Source organism: Littorina saxatilis, linkage group LG2, assembly GCF_037325665.1.
Source record: "Littorina saxatilis isolate snail1 linkage group LG2, US_GU_Lsax_2.0, whole genome shotgun sequence".
Taxonomy (NCBI): domain Eukaryota; kingdom Metazoa; phylum Mollusca; class Gastropoda; order Littorinimorpha; family Littorinidae; genus Littorina; species Littorina saxatilis.
The window spans coordinates 100447376-100466401 of record NC_090246.1 but is presented as its reverse complement, the minus strand read 5'-3'; the positions used below and the strand labels follow the sequence as shown (position 1 = coordinate 100466401).

The following is a 19026-nucleotide window of genomic DNA, read 5'->3' as shown; positions in this document are numbered from 1 at the left end:
AAAGCATCTGCGCTTTTGAGCAGGTCAGCCGCACAATCTTCGATCTTTCTTTTCTTTGCTTGGAGAGTCTGAATCTCATCCATGTCAGCCTTTCTTTTTTGCAAATGTGTCTCGTTCTTCTTCTTCTCTTTCTCTGCCTCCAAGTACTCAGAGTACCTTTGCCGAGCACTAGCAGCATTGTAGAGTAGCTTTTTAGACAACATCACTTTCTCAGCTCCACCTACGTTTGCAATGTGGTCTGTCACATGCCTCTGTGCCACAAGGGTTCTCCGTAGTTGTTTCCCTTGCCAACTTCCGGGAAGGGAAGCAACTACGGGTGACTAGTAATAGTTAGTTCGTCTGCTTTCGTTTTCACTCGATCTTTTATTCTCCCAAAATGTGTGTACTGTATTTGACAAAAAAAAGGGGGTTGCATTTTTTTTTAAATAAGACAAGCTGCTGACGAAATGTATAGGAAACAATTTGGAAAAATCAAGCACTTTTCAATGACTATTTAACAAAACTCTATTTTCAAGCACTTTTCAAGGCCTGGAAAAGGTTTTCCAATTTTCAAGGAGTTTTCCAGGGTTCAAGGACTCTGTACGAACCCTGATGATCCGACAATGGATCACAACCGCCATCACAGCCCGACAAGGGACCATGACGGCATCACGGCCCTTTTAACGGCCTTCCTTACTTTAGCACAGCTGTGTACCTCACGGACCATTCATAGCCATACTGCTATTCCTTTTATTTACACAACCACACTTACACTATCGCCACGACAGTCATCGGAATCCACATCACTTGCCTTCACGATGTTGCTTAACTTCTTCCTATATGGGTCAGATCCTGTCCTTTCACACCAGGTTCTGTCTAACTACTACATCCAGAGTCTGATCACGCAGGCTGATTGAAACAGTACCTGCCACAGGTTGGCTAAACCTCACCTGTCTCTACAAACCCTATGAGTAATCCCTTGACAACAACTCTCCACGCGTACGACGCAATCTCCTACATCCTCATCAGGAACCAACACTCAGGCTGTTGACCAACACCTGCTACAGATCGCTCAAGCGACATCTGCTTCCGTTGCTCCTAAGAAAGCGCTAAGAAAACCGCTAAGAGACAGGAACCTTCTTCCACAGGAACTTAACACAACACCTCCAACAGGCCACATAGTGCCTTCATCACCGAACATATCTTAGCCGAGCGCGGTAGCCTATGCACATTTGAGTGTCGTCCAGCCGTCACTCGCTTTGGTCGTCTTGTTTCACTCCCCGAGTTGTACCTATTTGCCTCCTTTCTCGCAAGAACTTCTGAGTGACTTTCTTCCCCCGTTCTGGTGCTATCGTCTCGTGAGTCTCCCTCTTCGGCATCAACGTCTTCCCAGCCTGTTACTCCCTGACTCTTTTCCCGATGTGCTATTTTCTCGACTCTCTCTACCTCCCTTGGACTTGCATCCTTCTGTGGTATCTGTCTTACCTCTTCTGGACATCTTCGAGGCAACTCCTCCTTGTCCTCAATCAACCTTTTCACCTGCGATATATGCAGCCTCTTCCGTGCTCCTGTCTCCAATGATTCCAACAACAGAGGTGACCCATCCTCCTGGATCTGCTCCACTACCCTGTAGTTCTCCGTCTTCCAAGCATCTTGGATCTTGTTTCTACCCGGAGGGTGATCCCTGATCAGCACTATATCCCCTTTCGTCGGTCGAGTTCCTCTCACCTTGGCGTCATGTCGCCTCTTCCTGTGGGTGGCCGCTGTTCCAAGATTCTGTCTTGTCAACCTGTGTATCTCTGCCAGCTTCTCTCGATGGTGCGTCACCCATTCCACACTTGAGTCCGCTTGCTCTTCCCTGCCCAACAGAAAATCCACTGGCAGCCACGGTTTTTGTCCAAACAGCAGTTCATACGGTGAAAATCCTGTCGACGAATGTGGAGTCACATTGTAGGTGTACACCAACTCTGGGAGGTACCCTGTCCATTTCTTCTTCTGCTTGGTTCCCAATGTCCTCAGTAGGTCATGCATAGTCCGATTAAACCTTTCACACTGCGCATTGCCCTGGGGATGATAGGGTGTCGTCCGGGACTTCCGAACCTGGTACATGTCACAAAGAGCCTTTATCACCTCTCCTTCAAAGTTCCTCCCTTGATCCGAATGTAGCCGTGCTGGTATCCCATACTTCTGGAACCATTCTGTCACCAATATTCGCGCCACAGTGGTAGCCTTCTGGTCCTTGGTCGCCACGGCTACAGTGAACTTGGTGAATACATCCGTGATCACGAGTACATCCTCTTTTCCATCGGACGACTTCTCCAACGTGGTGAAATCCATGGCCACCACCTCCAAAGGTCGCGTGGCCAACAAGTGTCCCATTGGTGTCACCACGCTCGGCATCACGCGTTTCGAAAAGTTGCAGCGCTCACACGACTTCACCCACTTCTGAACATCGGCGAACATTCCCGGCCAATAACATCTTTCTTGCAGCAGTCGTGTACAACGTTCTATACCCTGATGTCCGGTCTGATGTATAGACTCGAACACAGTCTTCCGTAAACAAACTGGTAGCACCAACTGCCTTACTTCCTCGTGAGTAGTAGGGTGCTGAATCACTCGATACAACAGTCCATCCACTAGTCGAAACCTGTCCCACTGTCTACACAAAGTGATAAACGCACGACTCTTGCCTAACAAATCGTCATGCGTAGGCCTACCGTCCTCACTGGTAGGATCAAACGTCAACAGTGGTCCCAATTCTGAGTCTTGTCTTTGTGCTTCCTGTAGGCTCTCCTTGGACAAAGATGGTAAAGAACGTAGTGCTTCACCCTTCACCTGGTCTTGCGCCCAGTTCCCTCCTTCAGGTAGCTGTTCCCCTGCTGTGGAGGTCTCCACTCTGATCCCACACACCCTCGTTTGTTCCATGCGTTCAGCGATCGCGCTCAAATCCAGCTGTTCTGCTTTCCGAACTATGGGCAGGGCTGCGTCCACAAATTCTTCCTCTTCTATCCCATCTTCTGCTGGCATGGGGCACCTGGACAACTCATCTGCGTTCACGTTTGAACGTCCTGACCTGTACTTGATAACGAAGTCAAACAACGCAAGCTGCGCCGCCCAACGCTGTTCTGTTGCTCCAAGTTTTGCCTTGTCAAGGTGACTCAACGGATTGTTGTCCGTGAATGCCACGAAAGTTGCTCCCAACAAATACCCTCGAAACTTCTCGGTGACAGCCCATTTCAATGCCAGAAGTTCCAACTTCATCGAGCTATAGTTTGTCATGTTCTTCTCTGGTGGCCTCAAGGTTCTGCTGGCGTAAGCTATGACTCTCTTCTTCCCGTCCTGTTCCTGCGACAGGACTGCACCCAATCCTTTGAGACTTGCATCCGTTTCTAGGATAAATGGTAAGGTGTAGTCTGCAAAACCAAGCACCGGCGCCGTCGTCAGCGCTTCCTTGAGAGCCTCAAACGCCTGCTGACACTCATCCGTCCAAGTCTTTCCCAAAGGGGTCTTCTTCCCTCCATGTTTATGCTGCGCCTTGCCGTACAGTTCTCCCACAGCACCGTGTAGTGGCCCTGCCAACTGAGCGAAACCTTTCACAAAACGTCGATAGTAGGAACAGAACCCCAGAAACGAACGCAACTCTCGCAACGTGGTAGGCTTCGGCCACTTCTTCACCGCGTCAATTTTCTTCGCGTCTGTTGCCACACCCTCCGCCGACACGGTGTACCCCAAGTACTCAACTGATCTCTGGCAAAACTTGCACTTCTTTGGGTTCAACTTTAGACCCAGTTCACGCAGTCGTGTCAAAACCTTCCTCAGTCTCTCCAAGTGTTCCGAGAATGTTGTGCTGTACACCAAGATGTCATCCAAATACACCAACAGGATCTGGAACAGCATGTCATGCATCGATGAGTTCATGAGTCTCTGAAACGTGGCCGGGGCCGAGGCCAGACCAAAAGGCATTCTCTTATATTCGTAGAGACCAAAAGGCGTAATGAAAGCCGTCTTGTGCTGATCACGCTCGTCCATAGCCACCTGGTGGTACCCTGAAGCTAAGTCCAAACTGGTAAAATACTTGGCTCCTTGCAACGCATCCAAAGACTCCTCGATCCGTGGTATAGGATGCTTGTCCTTCTTGGTTTTCTTGTTTACTTCACGGAAATCCACACAGAGACGTAAATCTCCTCTGAGTGCGCCCGGTGCCGGTTTCTTTCTCACTAACACTATCGGCGATGCGTATTCACTGCTGCTCTCCTGGATGATCCCTTTCTCCAACAAATCTTGTATATGACTTTTGACTTCCTCCATTTGAGTCGGCGGTATTCTGCGAAACGTTTGCGCTGTCGGTATGTTGTCATCCAACACACGATGTTTCACTCTATCAGTATACCCTAAACTCATGTCATCTTGTGTCAGACTACCCGAAAACTCTTGAAACAGTGACTGCAACTGCACAAACTCCTCATCGCTACAGTCCACATCTTCCCTGTTGACCAACCCAGACGTACTTGTTGCTTCTGATGCTTCACTGGCCGATACTGCAGCACAGTGTACAACCAATCCCTCTGAGGAGTCCTCCACCTGTACTTCCTGTCGTACTTCATGAGCAACCTTCTGCAAAGATCCCACTGGAGTCTTTCCTTGCAAGAACAAATCTTCCTCCCCTATGTTGAACAACGGAACCTGCCATGGTCCCTTTCCCTTCACCACCGTACACGGAATCATAAATCCGCTGTTGGTAACCAACGGTTCTATGATTATCTCCTCATCATCCCGAACTTCTTGACTCCCCGTCACCATGACTGAAACTATCGACCTCGCCGCTGCGTGTACCCCGCACTTCGGTAGTCGAACTCTTCCCAGACAACTTCTCTTACCGCCCTTTGGGTACTCCAAACCCTTCGGTAAATCTTTTGCCCTCTCTATCACATTTGTCCCCAGCACAAGGTCTGGCTCACCTTTCTTCGAGGACTCGCTTGCACTCACTAGCACACCACATTTCTGGAGAACCTGTTCACCCACCTTGATATCCAAGAGCACGTATCCCAAGTAGGGAATACTAGTCCCATTCGCCGCAACCAATTGAATGAACTGCGTATTTCGAACCAAACTCTTGGTCGCGAAATATTTCTCGAACCATCTTTTGCTCATGATAGTCACCTGTGACCCTGTGTCCCACAGACACTCTAATCTGGTACCATCTACCTCCACAAAGACCATAGTCTTCTCACCTACCATCCGTGAAACCAAGGTGGAGTCTCCTTTCTTACCATCCGACGTACGACTCTCTACGCGGACGGTTGGTCGTTTAACGGACCTTCCCCTTGTGTCGCCACACCTGGACACCTTCGCCACACATGCCCTGCAGAATTGCACTTAGCACAAACTGGCTTTCCATCTGGAGTGTACTGAAACCTAACCGGCTTTCCATCTGGAGTATACTGAAACCTCGTTGACCTGGGTCCTCGCCTAAATGTCTGTCTGAATGTCGACGACAACCTGGACTGTCCACCTCCCTCGTCCACCGCCGCATCATCCCTTGAAACATTTGTCCTGCGCAACCAACCCTTCAACTCTTCCAGATCCCTGGTCATCTTGTGCATCTGTTGCCTAACATCCTCTATGCCTGTATCGGTGGTACCCCCACTAACACTACACTGTGCCCCAATCTGTCCTGTAACACACTTCTCTTCTGACGCCACTTTCAACCCTTCTTTGACTCCGGTGATCAACCTGTCTAGATCCTCTTTCCAATCGTCCCTACTCTCTACCTCCACCGAGTTTGCTTTTACTGTGCGACTAGTGGCTCTATTCTTTGGCAATCCTGACTCTATTGTCTCCTCCCAATCAATGGCTAAACGCCTTAGCGTGCGGAAGGACTGACTCTGCTGTTGCGACTGCCTTTTCAGATCTAAAACTAGACCCTTGTCTCTCACCCTTTCAATGAAATGATCGCACAGTAACTCTTCTCGAGAAACCTCTCTGCCACTTGTTTCTTGCTTCTTTACAAGTCTCTCGAACTTCTCATGCAAATCAGTTGCAAACTCTCTCACCGTTTCTCTGGGTAACTGCTCCCTTTCTGAGAATTCTTTCAAAAGAGTAGACAGAGACCGATTATCGCCATAGGCTTCGTTCAACACCTCAAATACATCCTCTGCGCCAAAACATCTCCTGCCCCCGTTTTTTACTTCACGTCTGGCATCACCCTCAACGTAAGACAGAACCACCTGCAGTCCTTCCTTCGATCCCAAATCCCTTTGTGCTAGCATTGCCCTCATCTCCATGACGAACTCCTCTACATCGTACCCCGCTCTTACAGACTCTTTTCCTTTGAATGACTTTATCTTTGGGGATGGGTACACTGCTACTGGCACTCTAGCCGATGTTCCTCTACTTGCTTCCAGGTTCGCCATGGTAGTCTCATTTGCCACCCTATCTTGGCGTTCGTTTGTAGCCACAAATTGTGCTAACTCTACCCCGGACAGTCCCATTCTAATCCCTAACCTCTCGTAGTGATCAGCCGCCCCCAGCATCTGTACTTCTTCCCTTCCTGTATACCCTCCACTTGGTGTCTGCAGATACGAAGCACCCTCACCCTCCCTCAAAGACTCATTCAGCATCCTCATTAAGTCATCATCACTAGGATGTAGTATCTCTCTTCTCTCTTTCCTGTCCGTCATGTTGATTAACCTTATTCCTGCAATCTACACAAAAGATCTTTCCCCAGCACGACACTAGCTTTTATATCAGTACTGTCCTGTTTCACCAGCAACTTCACATCCTGTAAAGTTACTTGTTTAAATGTAAGCGTGACGTGACATTCGCACATGAAAGTGATCCTACTGTGTTCTCCCGAACTACCAATTAGCTTTCTGATACAATTCCGGAGGAGGATCTCGCAAGTTCGGAAATAAATGCAAACGGTGATTTATTGTCACAGACGCAATCGAAAACGTGACCTTCAACGTTTACCAATTCGGTTGACATCTATTTTATTCCGTCAAACAGTTCCGAGGTTCGCAACTCCTTTCATTCACTTTCACACAATTCGCAAAGTCAAGGTCACAACACAAGTACACAAAACAGTATTGACACAGGTCTTGCGTCGCGCCGCAGTCCAAGTTCCTCTTCCTTCTCTCGTCCAGCCGATCCAGATGTCGTTGCCGCAGTCGTTGCCGTTGCTCTCGTCGTTCGATCCTAGTCCTATCCTAAGGGGTTCTCTCACATAAATATACACACACAAAAAAAAAATACAAACAATGTTCCAATTGGTCCAAGCTCGCCAAGTTCACATATAACTCCACACGGTGGTCCCGTCGGATGGTGCCAAATAAGACCCTACTACGGTCAAATAACAAAGGTCACAATGGGTCAAATAAGACCGAAGTAAAAATCTAAGATAAACAAGGAGGTGCCAATCACATTTTTGAGTTAGCCCCGTTCTCTCCGTACGAACTATGCCCGGGAGAGGATTTCCTACGTCCTCTTGCGAGACTTGCACGGATCGAACTTGTCAACTTCCACTCTCTCCCTCAAATATGTGATAAAAATACAAGAAGAGTGGTTGGAACTAGTTTTGAACTCCCAATATTTACTTGGGGGGAGCTCTAACCCAAGGCCTGCCGTGGGCTCGTGTCTCGAGACCCCGTTGAAAAATAAGACAAGAACCGGGAAAAACTTGGCCAATTGGAACTAATTAAAAAGATAAAATAATTTCACAAAACAAAACAAACGTAGAAAACAATTACAACACAAACTCGCGTCTGCTTTCACCACCACGACACACAATAAATGTTGTCACTTTATACTTTATTTCTTAATATAATGGCAGCTAATACACATGCGTACAGACAAGACGAGTTCTCAGAGGATTGGTGGGCTTCAGCCTGAGCGTACAATATCTCTGTCAGGCGACAAAAGGGTTAATCCCATGCTAGATCATTCTCATACATCTACAGGGCACTCACTGACCCCAATACTAGCAGATCACACAACCATCCTTTTATCAAAAAATTCAATACACTGTCCTCTTCACAATGCCAACTATTACAAACACCCCTACCATGGACAATGTCATCACAACTTCCGGTTAAAGTTTGGATTACACTATACGGGGAGAGCACACTTGACGTTCACAACAGTCACAAACAATGATTACCGAGAGAACCCCGTAAGACAATAAAACTAGATCTAAAATAAAAAAATAAAAAATAAAACCTAAAACTAAAACCTAAAATAAAACTGAAACTGAAAACTGAATCTAAAACTGAATCTAAAAACCCCTTAGGAAAGAGTAGTCTACAAACGACGTCTGCTCCCTGTAAACACAAAAGCACACACCCAGGGTACATTACTGCCTGTTTCACAGTGGGTATGTACATCAAGGTATTACAACCTCTTACCTGCTTTCTCTGTGTTGGAACATAATTTTCTTCACTCCTTTCCCTAAGTTTAAATGGCGATTTTATCATCAAATCTTCACAATGTCTGTCGTAATTCTTTCAATACAACTCATTGACAAAGCTAACACTACATTAATAACACATTAATGCCATCTTGTTCTTCACTGAATTCAACTATAAGCAAAGGAAAGGATGTACGAACCTCTTCTCATGCCTTTTCTCTCGGTCACGCTACCTCTGACCAAAACATGAAAACCGCGGCATCCTCCTCCATCTGCAATTATTACGGAACTATCAATAGCGACTAAATTAACGATTTTGATTTCCTGTCGTATCCAAGATGTTGTCATCTCAGATTACTGACTGACTTCACTATGAAATTAATACTTTTCCCGGAAATCTACCACAATTTATGTTTTATCATAGTACACTTTCTTCTAATACTGTGTACAACACGGTTTAACAACATAGTCTCGGCTGTCACATCACGCTTCCACTTCAACTCTTAATCAACCCTGTGACGTCACCTCGTCATAAATAGACTGTCTTTCACAACTCAACTAAAAGTTCAATTTTCTGATCAATCGTTTTCAAAACCACTCCTTATAACTACCAACATAATATTCCCCCAAAATATCATCCTATTTTACCAATATACCTGTGATTAATCATCAATTTTCATCAAAAATATGATTTGCACCGGCGCCATCCACAAACAGGCTTTTCTCACAACAAGCACCACTTCAAATCCAACAAATTTTCATCCTTAATCTCACCATCGATCATACAAATATAAAATCAAAATTACCTCCACGTCTGGCATCACAATCTACCACATTAGATCACCGGATGCTGCCAAGAATCTCTATTTCTTTCCCGATTCTTTTCTCAGTACTACGCCAGCATGTCTTCTCGACTTCGCAGTCAGGCGGAAAAGGAACAACTTCGCGCGCGTCTCCAATCACATGACCCAAAAATACTCTCCTGCCAAAAACCTAAATCCTTCAGTACTCGTGATTCAAACCACTTTCCAACTCACAAATCCTTTGTGAACTCATACCCTGTCAATCAAAATAAAATCTTAATAACACAAAAACATATTTTGTTGTCAAAACATAATTTGCAGCAAATCTACATTTTAACCTCAGCAACGCAAAGGGAAACAAACCCGCGGTCCAATCCCTTTTTTTTGTTGACTAACGTAGTTGTTTCCCCTACACCACAAATCCCTCGCACTTGGTTACATATAAACCCAACAACACCTGTGTTGTCCTTCAAAAGATGGTCTAAAAAGCTGGAAGAAGAAGAAGGTCTAAAAGGAGACTCATGCAGTGACGAAAGAAGATAGTACAGCGCACCTATGATTGCTGCTTACTTGATGCTCACAATAATGACCATAGATTTGATTTATATCACAATGCACAGTACCAACCAAGAAACAAGTCGCGTAAGGCAAAAATACAACATTTAGTCAAGTAGCTGTCGAACTCACAGAATTAAACTGAACGCAATGCAACGCAGCAAGACCGTATACTCGTAGTCCACCGCTCACGGCATAGGCAGTGAAATTGACAAGAAGAGCGGGGTAGTAGTTGCGCTGGGAAGGATAGCACGCTTTTCTGTACCTCTCTTCGTTTTAACTTTCTGAGCGTGTTTTTAATCCAAACATATCATATCTATATGTTTTTGGAATCAGGAACCGACAAGGAATAAGATGAAAGTGTTTTTAAATTGATTTGGAAAATGTAATTTTGATAACAATTTTTATATATTTAATTTTCAGAGCTTGTTTTTAATCCGAATATAAGATATTTATATGTTTTTGGAATCAGAAAATGATGGAGAATAAGATAAACGTACATTTGGATCGTTTTATAATTTTTATTTTTTTTTTTACAATTTTCAGATTTTTAATGACCAAAGTCATTAATTAATTTTTAAGCCACCACGCTGAAATGCAATACCGAAGTCCGGGCTTCGTCGAACATTACCCGACCAAAATTTCAACCAGTTTGGTTGAAAAATGAGGGCGTGACAGTGCCGCCTCAACTTTCACGAAAAGCCGGATATGACGTCATCAAAGACATTTATCAAAAAAATAAAAAAAACGTCTGAAGATATACCCAGGAACTCTCATGTCAAATTTGATAAAGATCGGTTCAGTAGTTTAGTCTGAATCGCTCTACACACACACACACAGACAGACAGACAGACACACACACACACACGCACATACACCACGACCCTCGTCTCAATTCCCCCCTCTAAATGTAAAAACACATATGAAAAGTCCCGGTGAGAAACTGGAACAATTATTTTTTTTTCGGGCTTTTTCAATATTTAAAAAAAAAAAAAAATGCCAAAGAAATTAGCAATTTCTTGGAAAAAAATGAGAACCCTAAGAGCTTTAAGCATTTTGACGTCTTCGTCGAATTTTGGCAAAACAGCTTTTCATGAGGACAAAACTGATTATTTTAATTGTGAGATAGTGTTTATATTCGTTCCTGGTATGTATAGATAGGTAAAAGAATGTTAAATTATGCATTGTCAATCGTATTCAAGAGAATATGTTTTAATGGAGAATGATTTACTTAGTCTACACCTCAAAAACATCAAAATCGCCAAGAATTGAGTTATGCCAAAATTCCACAATAACATTGATTTGTCAATTTAGAACCTTTATTGATTTTGGCTTTGTGTTCATCATGATAGGCACACACCTGTGGTGTATTCTTAAAGTAGTTGAAGAAAAAAATCTCTTGATCTTCTGTGTATATTGCTTTTAACCTTCACCGGATCACGCTTTGGACTACACAGTCCGGATGATGTACGTGGGTTGTGTACGACCCATACTTGTCAAAGAAGGATTCAACGTAAAACATATGTGTCGTACACGACCCATGCCATCCGAATAGGGATAAACGTTTTGCCGCCTCTTTGCAAAATATGGGTCGTACACGACCCACGCCATCCGAACAAAGGATAAACAACGTACAATTCCTTACTAATTCCATATGGGTCGTCCACGACCTACATCATCCCGACTGTGTGGTTCAAATTACGTCACAATATCGCTCTCTCTCTCTCACACACACACACACAAACCCAGATCACCAACAGAAACTATGTTGACATGTATTGTTTTCGTTTATCATTTCATCTTTCATAATAACCATATAAAATATAGATATTCTAATGACATTGTATGCTAAGTAACAATCCATTAAAACATTTCTAAAAAAAAGTGTTACATGTATATCATTCTTTTTGTTGATCCATTATTTCATCTTTCATAATAGACATACTAGATGAATACCCGCTTCGCCAGGGACCCGGCTTTGCCAGGTGTACGCCGGCTTTGCCGGCGCACCGTACGAAGGAAGGGAGATAAACGCGCAAAACACTGGAGAAGATAAGGAAGAGTTACTGGGAATGGATGTACAGAAAAACCAAAATCGGTTCAGCGCTGTGCGCTGAGAGCACGTGCTGAAAATTTTCGCTGGGAAGAAGTAGAGCCGAATACCCGGCTTTGCCGGGTGAGTGGCACACTGTACACGATTGACGCCACACGAAGGAAAACTTCTAAAAATAGTAACGGGAATATGGATTGAGCGTTGTGAACAGTGACCTTCTAAAAATAGTAACGGGAATACGGATTGACGCCACACGAAGGAAGGGAGATAAACGCAAAACACTGGAGAAGATAAGGAAGAGTTACTGGGAATGGATCTGGGAAGATGAACAGAAAAACCAAAATCGGTTCAGCGCTGCGCGCTGAGAGCACGTGTTGAAAATAATAATAATAATAATAATAAATGAGCATTTATATAGCGCAACATCATAACTTTACAATTATGCTCTTTGCGCTTGACACATTTAAAATTAAAACACAGTTATACAAGCATTTACATCTACATTCATAGTAAACAACGCTTAATTAAAAGCATACACCATCAAACATACATTACAAAAGATTCTTCCACTAACTAAGTAATAAAAACATGAATAAAATAGGTAGTAAAAAACAAGGAAATACCAACAAGGAAAATTCTCATCGACCAGGTTGTGTCCGGGGTCTACCTGAATATGCCCACCAAATTTGAAGCAGATCCATCGAGAACTTTGGCCGTGCATCGCGAACACACACACACACAGACAGACACAAGCCGTATATATATATATATAGATATATTTATGTATATATTCTAATCTAATGTATGTTAAGTAGCATAACAAATTTCAACAACAAAAAGTATTATATTCATTTTAAAAACAAAAGTACCGAGACATACAAACATAAGACATTTTTTTATGTAGCAGACGTATATATATATACAAGACTTACAGACAGACGAGCAGTCAGAATTGCAGGTGATACATGTATATAAAGCAAGAGAGCAGATGATGACATATGTACAAATGTGACTATGAAATGTACAGGGTAGTCCATACAAATGCACCTATTTTCATTTCGCTTCAACATTTTTGTTTGAGTACATTTTCATCCTATTTTTACTTACAATATAGAAAAGACTAAAATGCATGAGGTTGTTCATTTCGAGAACATTTGTTGATGTACTGTTGACCCTCATTTAGTGCCCAGATTTTGAAAGCCCATGGCCTTTCCACATGGGGATGTCCCATTCAGAAAAATACTGAATCCTTCGCAACCAAAGTCTGAGGTGCTGTAAGTTTCCAAAACCAGCAAGTATTTTCTTTTCGACTTTTGGCTGCCCACTTTCAGGTCAAACCCATGACAGATTTTAAAATTCCCAAAATCAGCGGTCACAATGAAGATTCTCATATGAGCCGTCCTGGATCATAATGCAAGTGCTTGTATTACAGCTAACATCTTTTAGTAGATAGCACACAAAAACTATAACTTCTTACCTACAAAATCTTGTACAACAAGGAAGCCGGCCTAGCTTTTTTCTGAAGCAAGCACCCACCAGATTGAATATAACCAAGGCATGTTAACATTGAACTTGGTTTCTAGAAAATTCATGCCGAAATTAAGTTAGGCGTTAATAGCTAAAGTCTACTTTTGAACACTCCCCGTTAAACTGAATTGGGGAACGAGACATCTGATAGCTTTTCCATACAACACCACATTGTATGCTATCAAAGCCCATCACATAAAAACACCAGGTACGTTTGTTCCGCCGATATGGATGCAAACTAAGTGTTGGCCATTGTGGACTCCAGACTTTGCAGCACATTGACACATGTTACAGTAATGAAAATGTTCATGAATTTATGCGATTCTTCTATACTTCAAGCAAAAACGGAATAAAAATCCTGTCAATAAACAAGAAGAGCAAACGCTCGATCGAGTCACTTTCGCAGTTCTGAATATTATATGAGGCATCAGATGGACAGGAAGAAATTGCTATTCACAACACAATGAGTCACGTTCACATAAAATTTGAGCCCGGTCACTTTTATAGTTTCCGAGAAAAGCCCAACGTTAAGTTGTGTGTTGCCGAACAGAAAAGGCTAGTTATCTCCCTTGTTTTTCTGATAACGTTCGTAAAAGGCTACAGATGTAAATACTTTGATGTAAAGAATAATCCTACAAAGTTTCAATCACATCCGATGAACTTTGTCAAAGATATAAAATGTCTAATTTTTCCTTTGACGCTGACCTGTGACCTTGAAAAAGGTCAAAGGTCAACGAAACCATCGTTAAAGTGTAGAGGTCATTGGAGGTCACGACTAAACAAAATATGAGCCCGATCGCTTTGATAGTTTCCGAGAAAAGTCCAACGTTAAGGTGGTGTCTACGGACGGCCGGCCGGCCGGCCGGACAGACTAACACTGACCGATTACATAGAGTCACTTTTTCTCAAGTGACTCAAAAATGTGGGTTTAAAAAAAAAATAGCTGCATGCACCATTTATTTACTCCAGCACACACACACACACACACACACACACACTCAACCAATGAACCAATCTTCCAGTAAACAGATGCTTACCAGTTCAGAGACATCTCTTCTGGGAAAAAAAGACCAAAAGGACCTATACAGACATACAGCACCTGAAGAAAAATATGTTCCTTTTCTGCCCCTTACACAGCAATTTGAAGCTCAACATTTGATCAAGTTCCACACTATTTGGAATTTTTTTGAGGCACAGCTTATAATGGAAAACTTTGGTCAAAAGAAACACCTGGTAAAGGGAAACAACCTGTTTTTTCACGATAGACCATTCCACCGAGAAAAATCTGCAGTAATTGAAGGGAAACTGATGAATGAGACAGCAGGTGTAGTTAAGTAGTAGTTTACTTACACTGACAGTGATACAGATTAGAATGCTGGGACATCTCTGTTGTTTTCTGATCAAAGATTCTGCTGCAGATGAAAAAGGGGATTGCAATATTTTAGTTTTTCTTTTGTATTTCCAACATCCGTCGACCCATCTAATTTATCTCCAGTGTGCACGGTTATATATGTATTACAGACATGCAGATTTCATCAACAATACATGTATTACCCTCATCTCATTCTTCAATCACACTCTCTTCTATTTGTGTGCACTGCAAAATACTAGCTGGGCTGTGCTAGTTTGTCAAGTGTTATCAATAGCTCACACCCGAGACTCAATTAGTCAAACATCTGATAAAACCTATTGCAGACTTGCCACGGGTCAACTTTATGTGCAGACCCAGAGACGATATCCATCTCCCACCCCTGTGTCACCACAGTGGCACGTAAAAGACCTCGGTCATTCTGCCATAAGTGCAGATGGCCGATACCACCTAAACACGACATACACTTGTGTATCTCATCTAAAGTCGGGTTAAAACCCGGGAACATGCCCCTAATGGCTTTGCGTGAGGGCGTAAAACTTGAATTTTTTGCCACAGTGCTCACAGAAAGGTCTGATTCAAAACCAGTTAGCTGATGAAAAGAAAGCCAGACTAGCAAAACCAGTTAGCTGATGAAAAGAAAGCCCGACTATCAAAACCAGTTCGCTGATGAAAAGAAAGCCTGACTATCAAAAGATGGGGCGCTGAACACCGACTGGTTGCTTTGGTGTTGTTCCAACATAGGAGATTGTGGAGCAATATTGTGTGGCTGGCTAATAAAGGAGCCGTTTGATGTTGAATCTTTTCTTTTCTCTACGACTTCAGGTATTGTGGCAGAGTTTGTGAATGTGGTAGAATTGTCAGGGTTTGCAGTGTCTAAAGAAATACTTGACTGATTTCTGCTTTCAGCGGATAGGAAAGCCAGCTGTTGATCACGAGTCTGGAAGTCAAACGCAAGTGTTTCTGTTTGTTCTCTTCCAGCGTCCTTCCGAACAGCGTTCAGTTCACCAGGGAATGGTGGCATGCTACAATGAATTTTAGACTGATGTTCCTGAAGGTTTTCCAAGGTAGCACACCGTAGGTTACATAAACTGCAAACAAAGGGTTTGTCAGCTTCTTTCATTTCTGCAGTCTCACCATGCTTTCGCTTTTTGTGTCCTGAGAGATTGCAAGCACGGTAAAACTTGGCCCCACATATTTCACAGTCAAGCACATTTCGTCCCTCTTCAGTCTCCTCTGCATGCTTGATTTTTCTGTGGGCGCCTAAGTTGCAAGCGGCAGAGAACTTCATGTCACAAATTTCACAGACAAAATTCTTCTCCAAGGAAACTGGAAGATTTGAATGCTTCTTTTTCTTGTGGACGCCTAGGTTGCAAGCATGAGAGAAGGCAGCCCCACATTCATCACAGGTGAATTCCTTATCTACTTTGCCAGTCACCAGTCCATGTTTGAGTTTTTTGTGAGCGCCCAGGTTACATGCGGTGCGAAAAGTTCTCTCACAAAGTTGACAGGTGTAAGGTTTCTCCCCACTGTGAATCTTCATGTGGAGGGACAGAGACTTTGGATGGGTGAAAGCCTTGTTGCAGATGTCACACTGGTTATCGCGGTCTATCCTGTGCTGCTTGGAGTGGGATTTCAGGCCGTTAGACTGCGCAAAGCCGGCACCACAGATTTCACACACAAAAGGTCTTTCTCCAGTGTGAAGGCGAGTGTGCTCCCGCAAATGGTTCTGGGCCTTGAACGCTTTCCCACAATCTATACAGACAAAAGGGCGTTCATCGCTGTGGGTGCGCTGATGTCGGTTGGCTGCACTGGCATTACCAAAATTTCTGTCACAGCCACTGACGCCACATTTGAAAGGACGGTTGCCAGCATGGTTCTTTCTGTGCAAAGCCAGGCTGCTGGATGTGAGGAAACAGCGGTTGCAAATGGAGCACTTGTATATTTTCTCTCCATTGTGCTCTTGGCGCCTGTGTCTGTTCAAGCTTGCGCTACACAAGAAGGTCTTGCTGCAGGAACTGCACTCCCAGTGTTTCTTTTCCTCCGGGTGCAACTGCTGAATATGTTTTTCCAAAAGAGAGACACTTGGGAAACTAAGACCGCACTGTGGGCAGCCTATCCCAGTTTTCGTACCACCAACATCTTTCTCTCCTTTATCTTCAGCACTATCCACATCATCGTCGTATTCCACTCCGTTATCATCATCACAGTGCTCATTATCATCATCACAGTGTTCATGTCCACTAGCAGGTTCAAGTTGATCAGGCGACACGCTCTCCGTGTGGGTGTACATGTGCTCCAGGCAGTCTGAGGCTTGCAGGAAGGCCTGCTGGCACACCACGCAGGTAAATGTGCGCCTGGCCGGACGATCATCTCCGGTCATCACTCCTCCAGTCAGACTCTGTCTTCTCTGCAACAAAGATACATGTACACCGGATGAAGGAGGGTTCAGCTATAATAACAGACTTTCTTGTAGAAATCGACTACAAACACACACACACTCACGCATGCAAACTCACACATCAACAAAAACACCTCTGTATATTAGATTTCTAGTTTTAATAAATAAGGACATGAGAAAGAACTGGTAGCCCAGAGAGTTGATAATAATTAAATGTCTGCGACAAGAATGTTCTTGCTACTTTTGGCCATCCTGAACTCAGGTCAAAATGAGTTCGGCTCATTCTCTCCCTTACTGGACGCTACAGTCCTACGCGAATCTATCAAAACAAAAATATTACAGAGTTATCTTCCATAATGGTTTTCGCGAGCACTGATCTAAATTTGAGATCAGTGTTCGCGAGACAAAAATGATTGCAGGTTGGCCGACTTCGACAGTGATCTCCGTTCTGTTCTTCACAGTTACGATAAAGACTTCGTTCTAAGGTCAAAACAAGTCAAAATTTTGGGACTGCTGCCGGAAGGAGACCGTAATATATGGTTTCATCACTGTCAACTGGTTACAGAAAAAATCGTCTGCTCCAGTGAACGCCGAAACCAAACGGTTGATTATCACGTGACACTTTTGCCATATTTAGAGTTTCAAACAGAATGAGGCAGAGCGATGTTAAGATATCAAATAACCAAAGAGAAGTAATCGCTCTTAATGCATACGACATGTGTAATAGAGTAAGCGAGAGTTGTACGGAACCTTTTCTCCTGGCACCTGAGAGAATAACAAGCATTGAAATGAACAAGCGACTTTCATCCTCAACAAGAAGAGCAAACGCTCGATCGAGTCACTTTCGCAGTTCTGAATATTATATGAGGCATCAGATGGACAGGAAGAAATTGCTATTCACAACACAATGCATACCTGAAGCATACCTGTGACCTTGAAAAAGGTCAAAGGTCACCAAAGCAGACGTCAAAGTGTAGAGGTCACTGGGAGTCACGTTCACATAAAATTTGAGCCCGGTCACTTTTATAGTTTCCGAGAAAAGCCCAACGTTAAGTTGTGTGTTGCCGAACAGAAAAGGCTAGTTATCTCCCTTGTTTTTCTGATAACGTTCGTAAAAGGCTACAGATGTAAATACTTTGATGTAAAGAATAATCCTACAAAGTTTCAATCACATCCGATGAACTTTGTCAAAGATATAAAATGTCTAATTTTTCCTTTGACGCTGACCTGTGACCTTGAAAAAGGTCAAAGGTCAACGAAACCATCGTTAAAGTGTAGAGGTCATTGGAGGTCACGACTAAACAAAATATGAGCCCGATCGCTTTGATAGTTTCCGAGAAAAGTCCAACGTTAAGGTGGTGTCTACGGACGGCCGGCCGGCCGGCCGGACAGACTAACACTGACCGATTACATAGAGTCACTTTTTCTCAAGTGACTCAAAAAAGGATGATCACCGCAAGCTCATATGCTCATCATTCTCTAAGGCACTCCAACTAACACCTACGTACACAGTCATATACAAGAACCAGCTTTTATTCTCGACCGGACTTAGTCCTTAGATCAAGACTGGTTTAAACAGAACAAACACACAAACACACACATTGTTACAGGGTAGCCTCGAAAGTATCAGTTAGAATCTCAAACAGAATGAGGCCTGTAACAATGTGTGTGTTTGTGTGTTTGTTCTGTTTAAACCAGTCTTGATCCAAGGACTAAGTCCGGTCGAGAATAAAAGCTGGTTCTTGTATATGACTGTGTACGTAAGTGTTAGTTGGAGTGCCTTAGAGAATGATGAGCATATGAGTTTGCGGTGATCATCTTTTTCTGAGGATGAAAGTCGCTTGTTCATTTCAATGCTTGTTATTCTCTCAGGTGCCAGGAGAAAAGGTTCCGTACAACTCTCGCTTACTCTATTACACATGTCGTATGCATTAA

The 19026-nt window shown here is 43.5% G+C and overlaps 1 protein-coding gene across 1 annotated transcript in view; it reads right to left on the bottom strand.

Moving 5' to 3' along the window:
• Nucleotides 1–11509: 11509 nt before the first annotated feature.
• The window catches only part of LOC138960334 (zinc finger protein 93-like), a 13322-nt gene continuing 5805 nt past the window's right edge, over nucleotides 11510–19026 (bottom strand). Inside the window, exon 4 of the mRNA XM_070332196.1 lies at nucleotides 11510–17100. Coding sequence (XP_070188297.1) covers nucleotides 15343–17100 — 1758 coding nt within the window. The 3' untranslated portion in view covers nucleotides 11510–15342. The remainder of the gene's footprint in view (nucleotides 17101–19026) is intronic.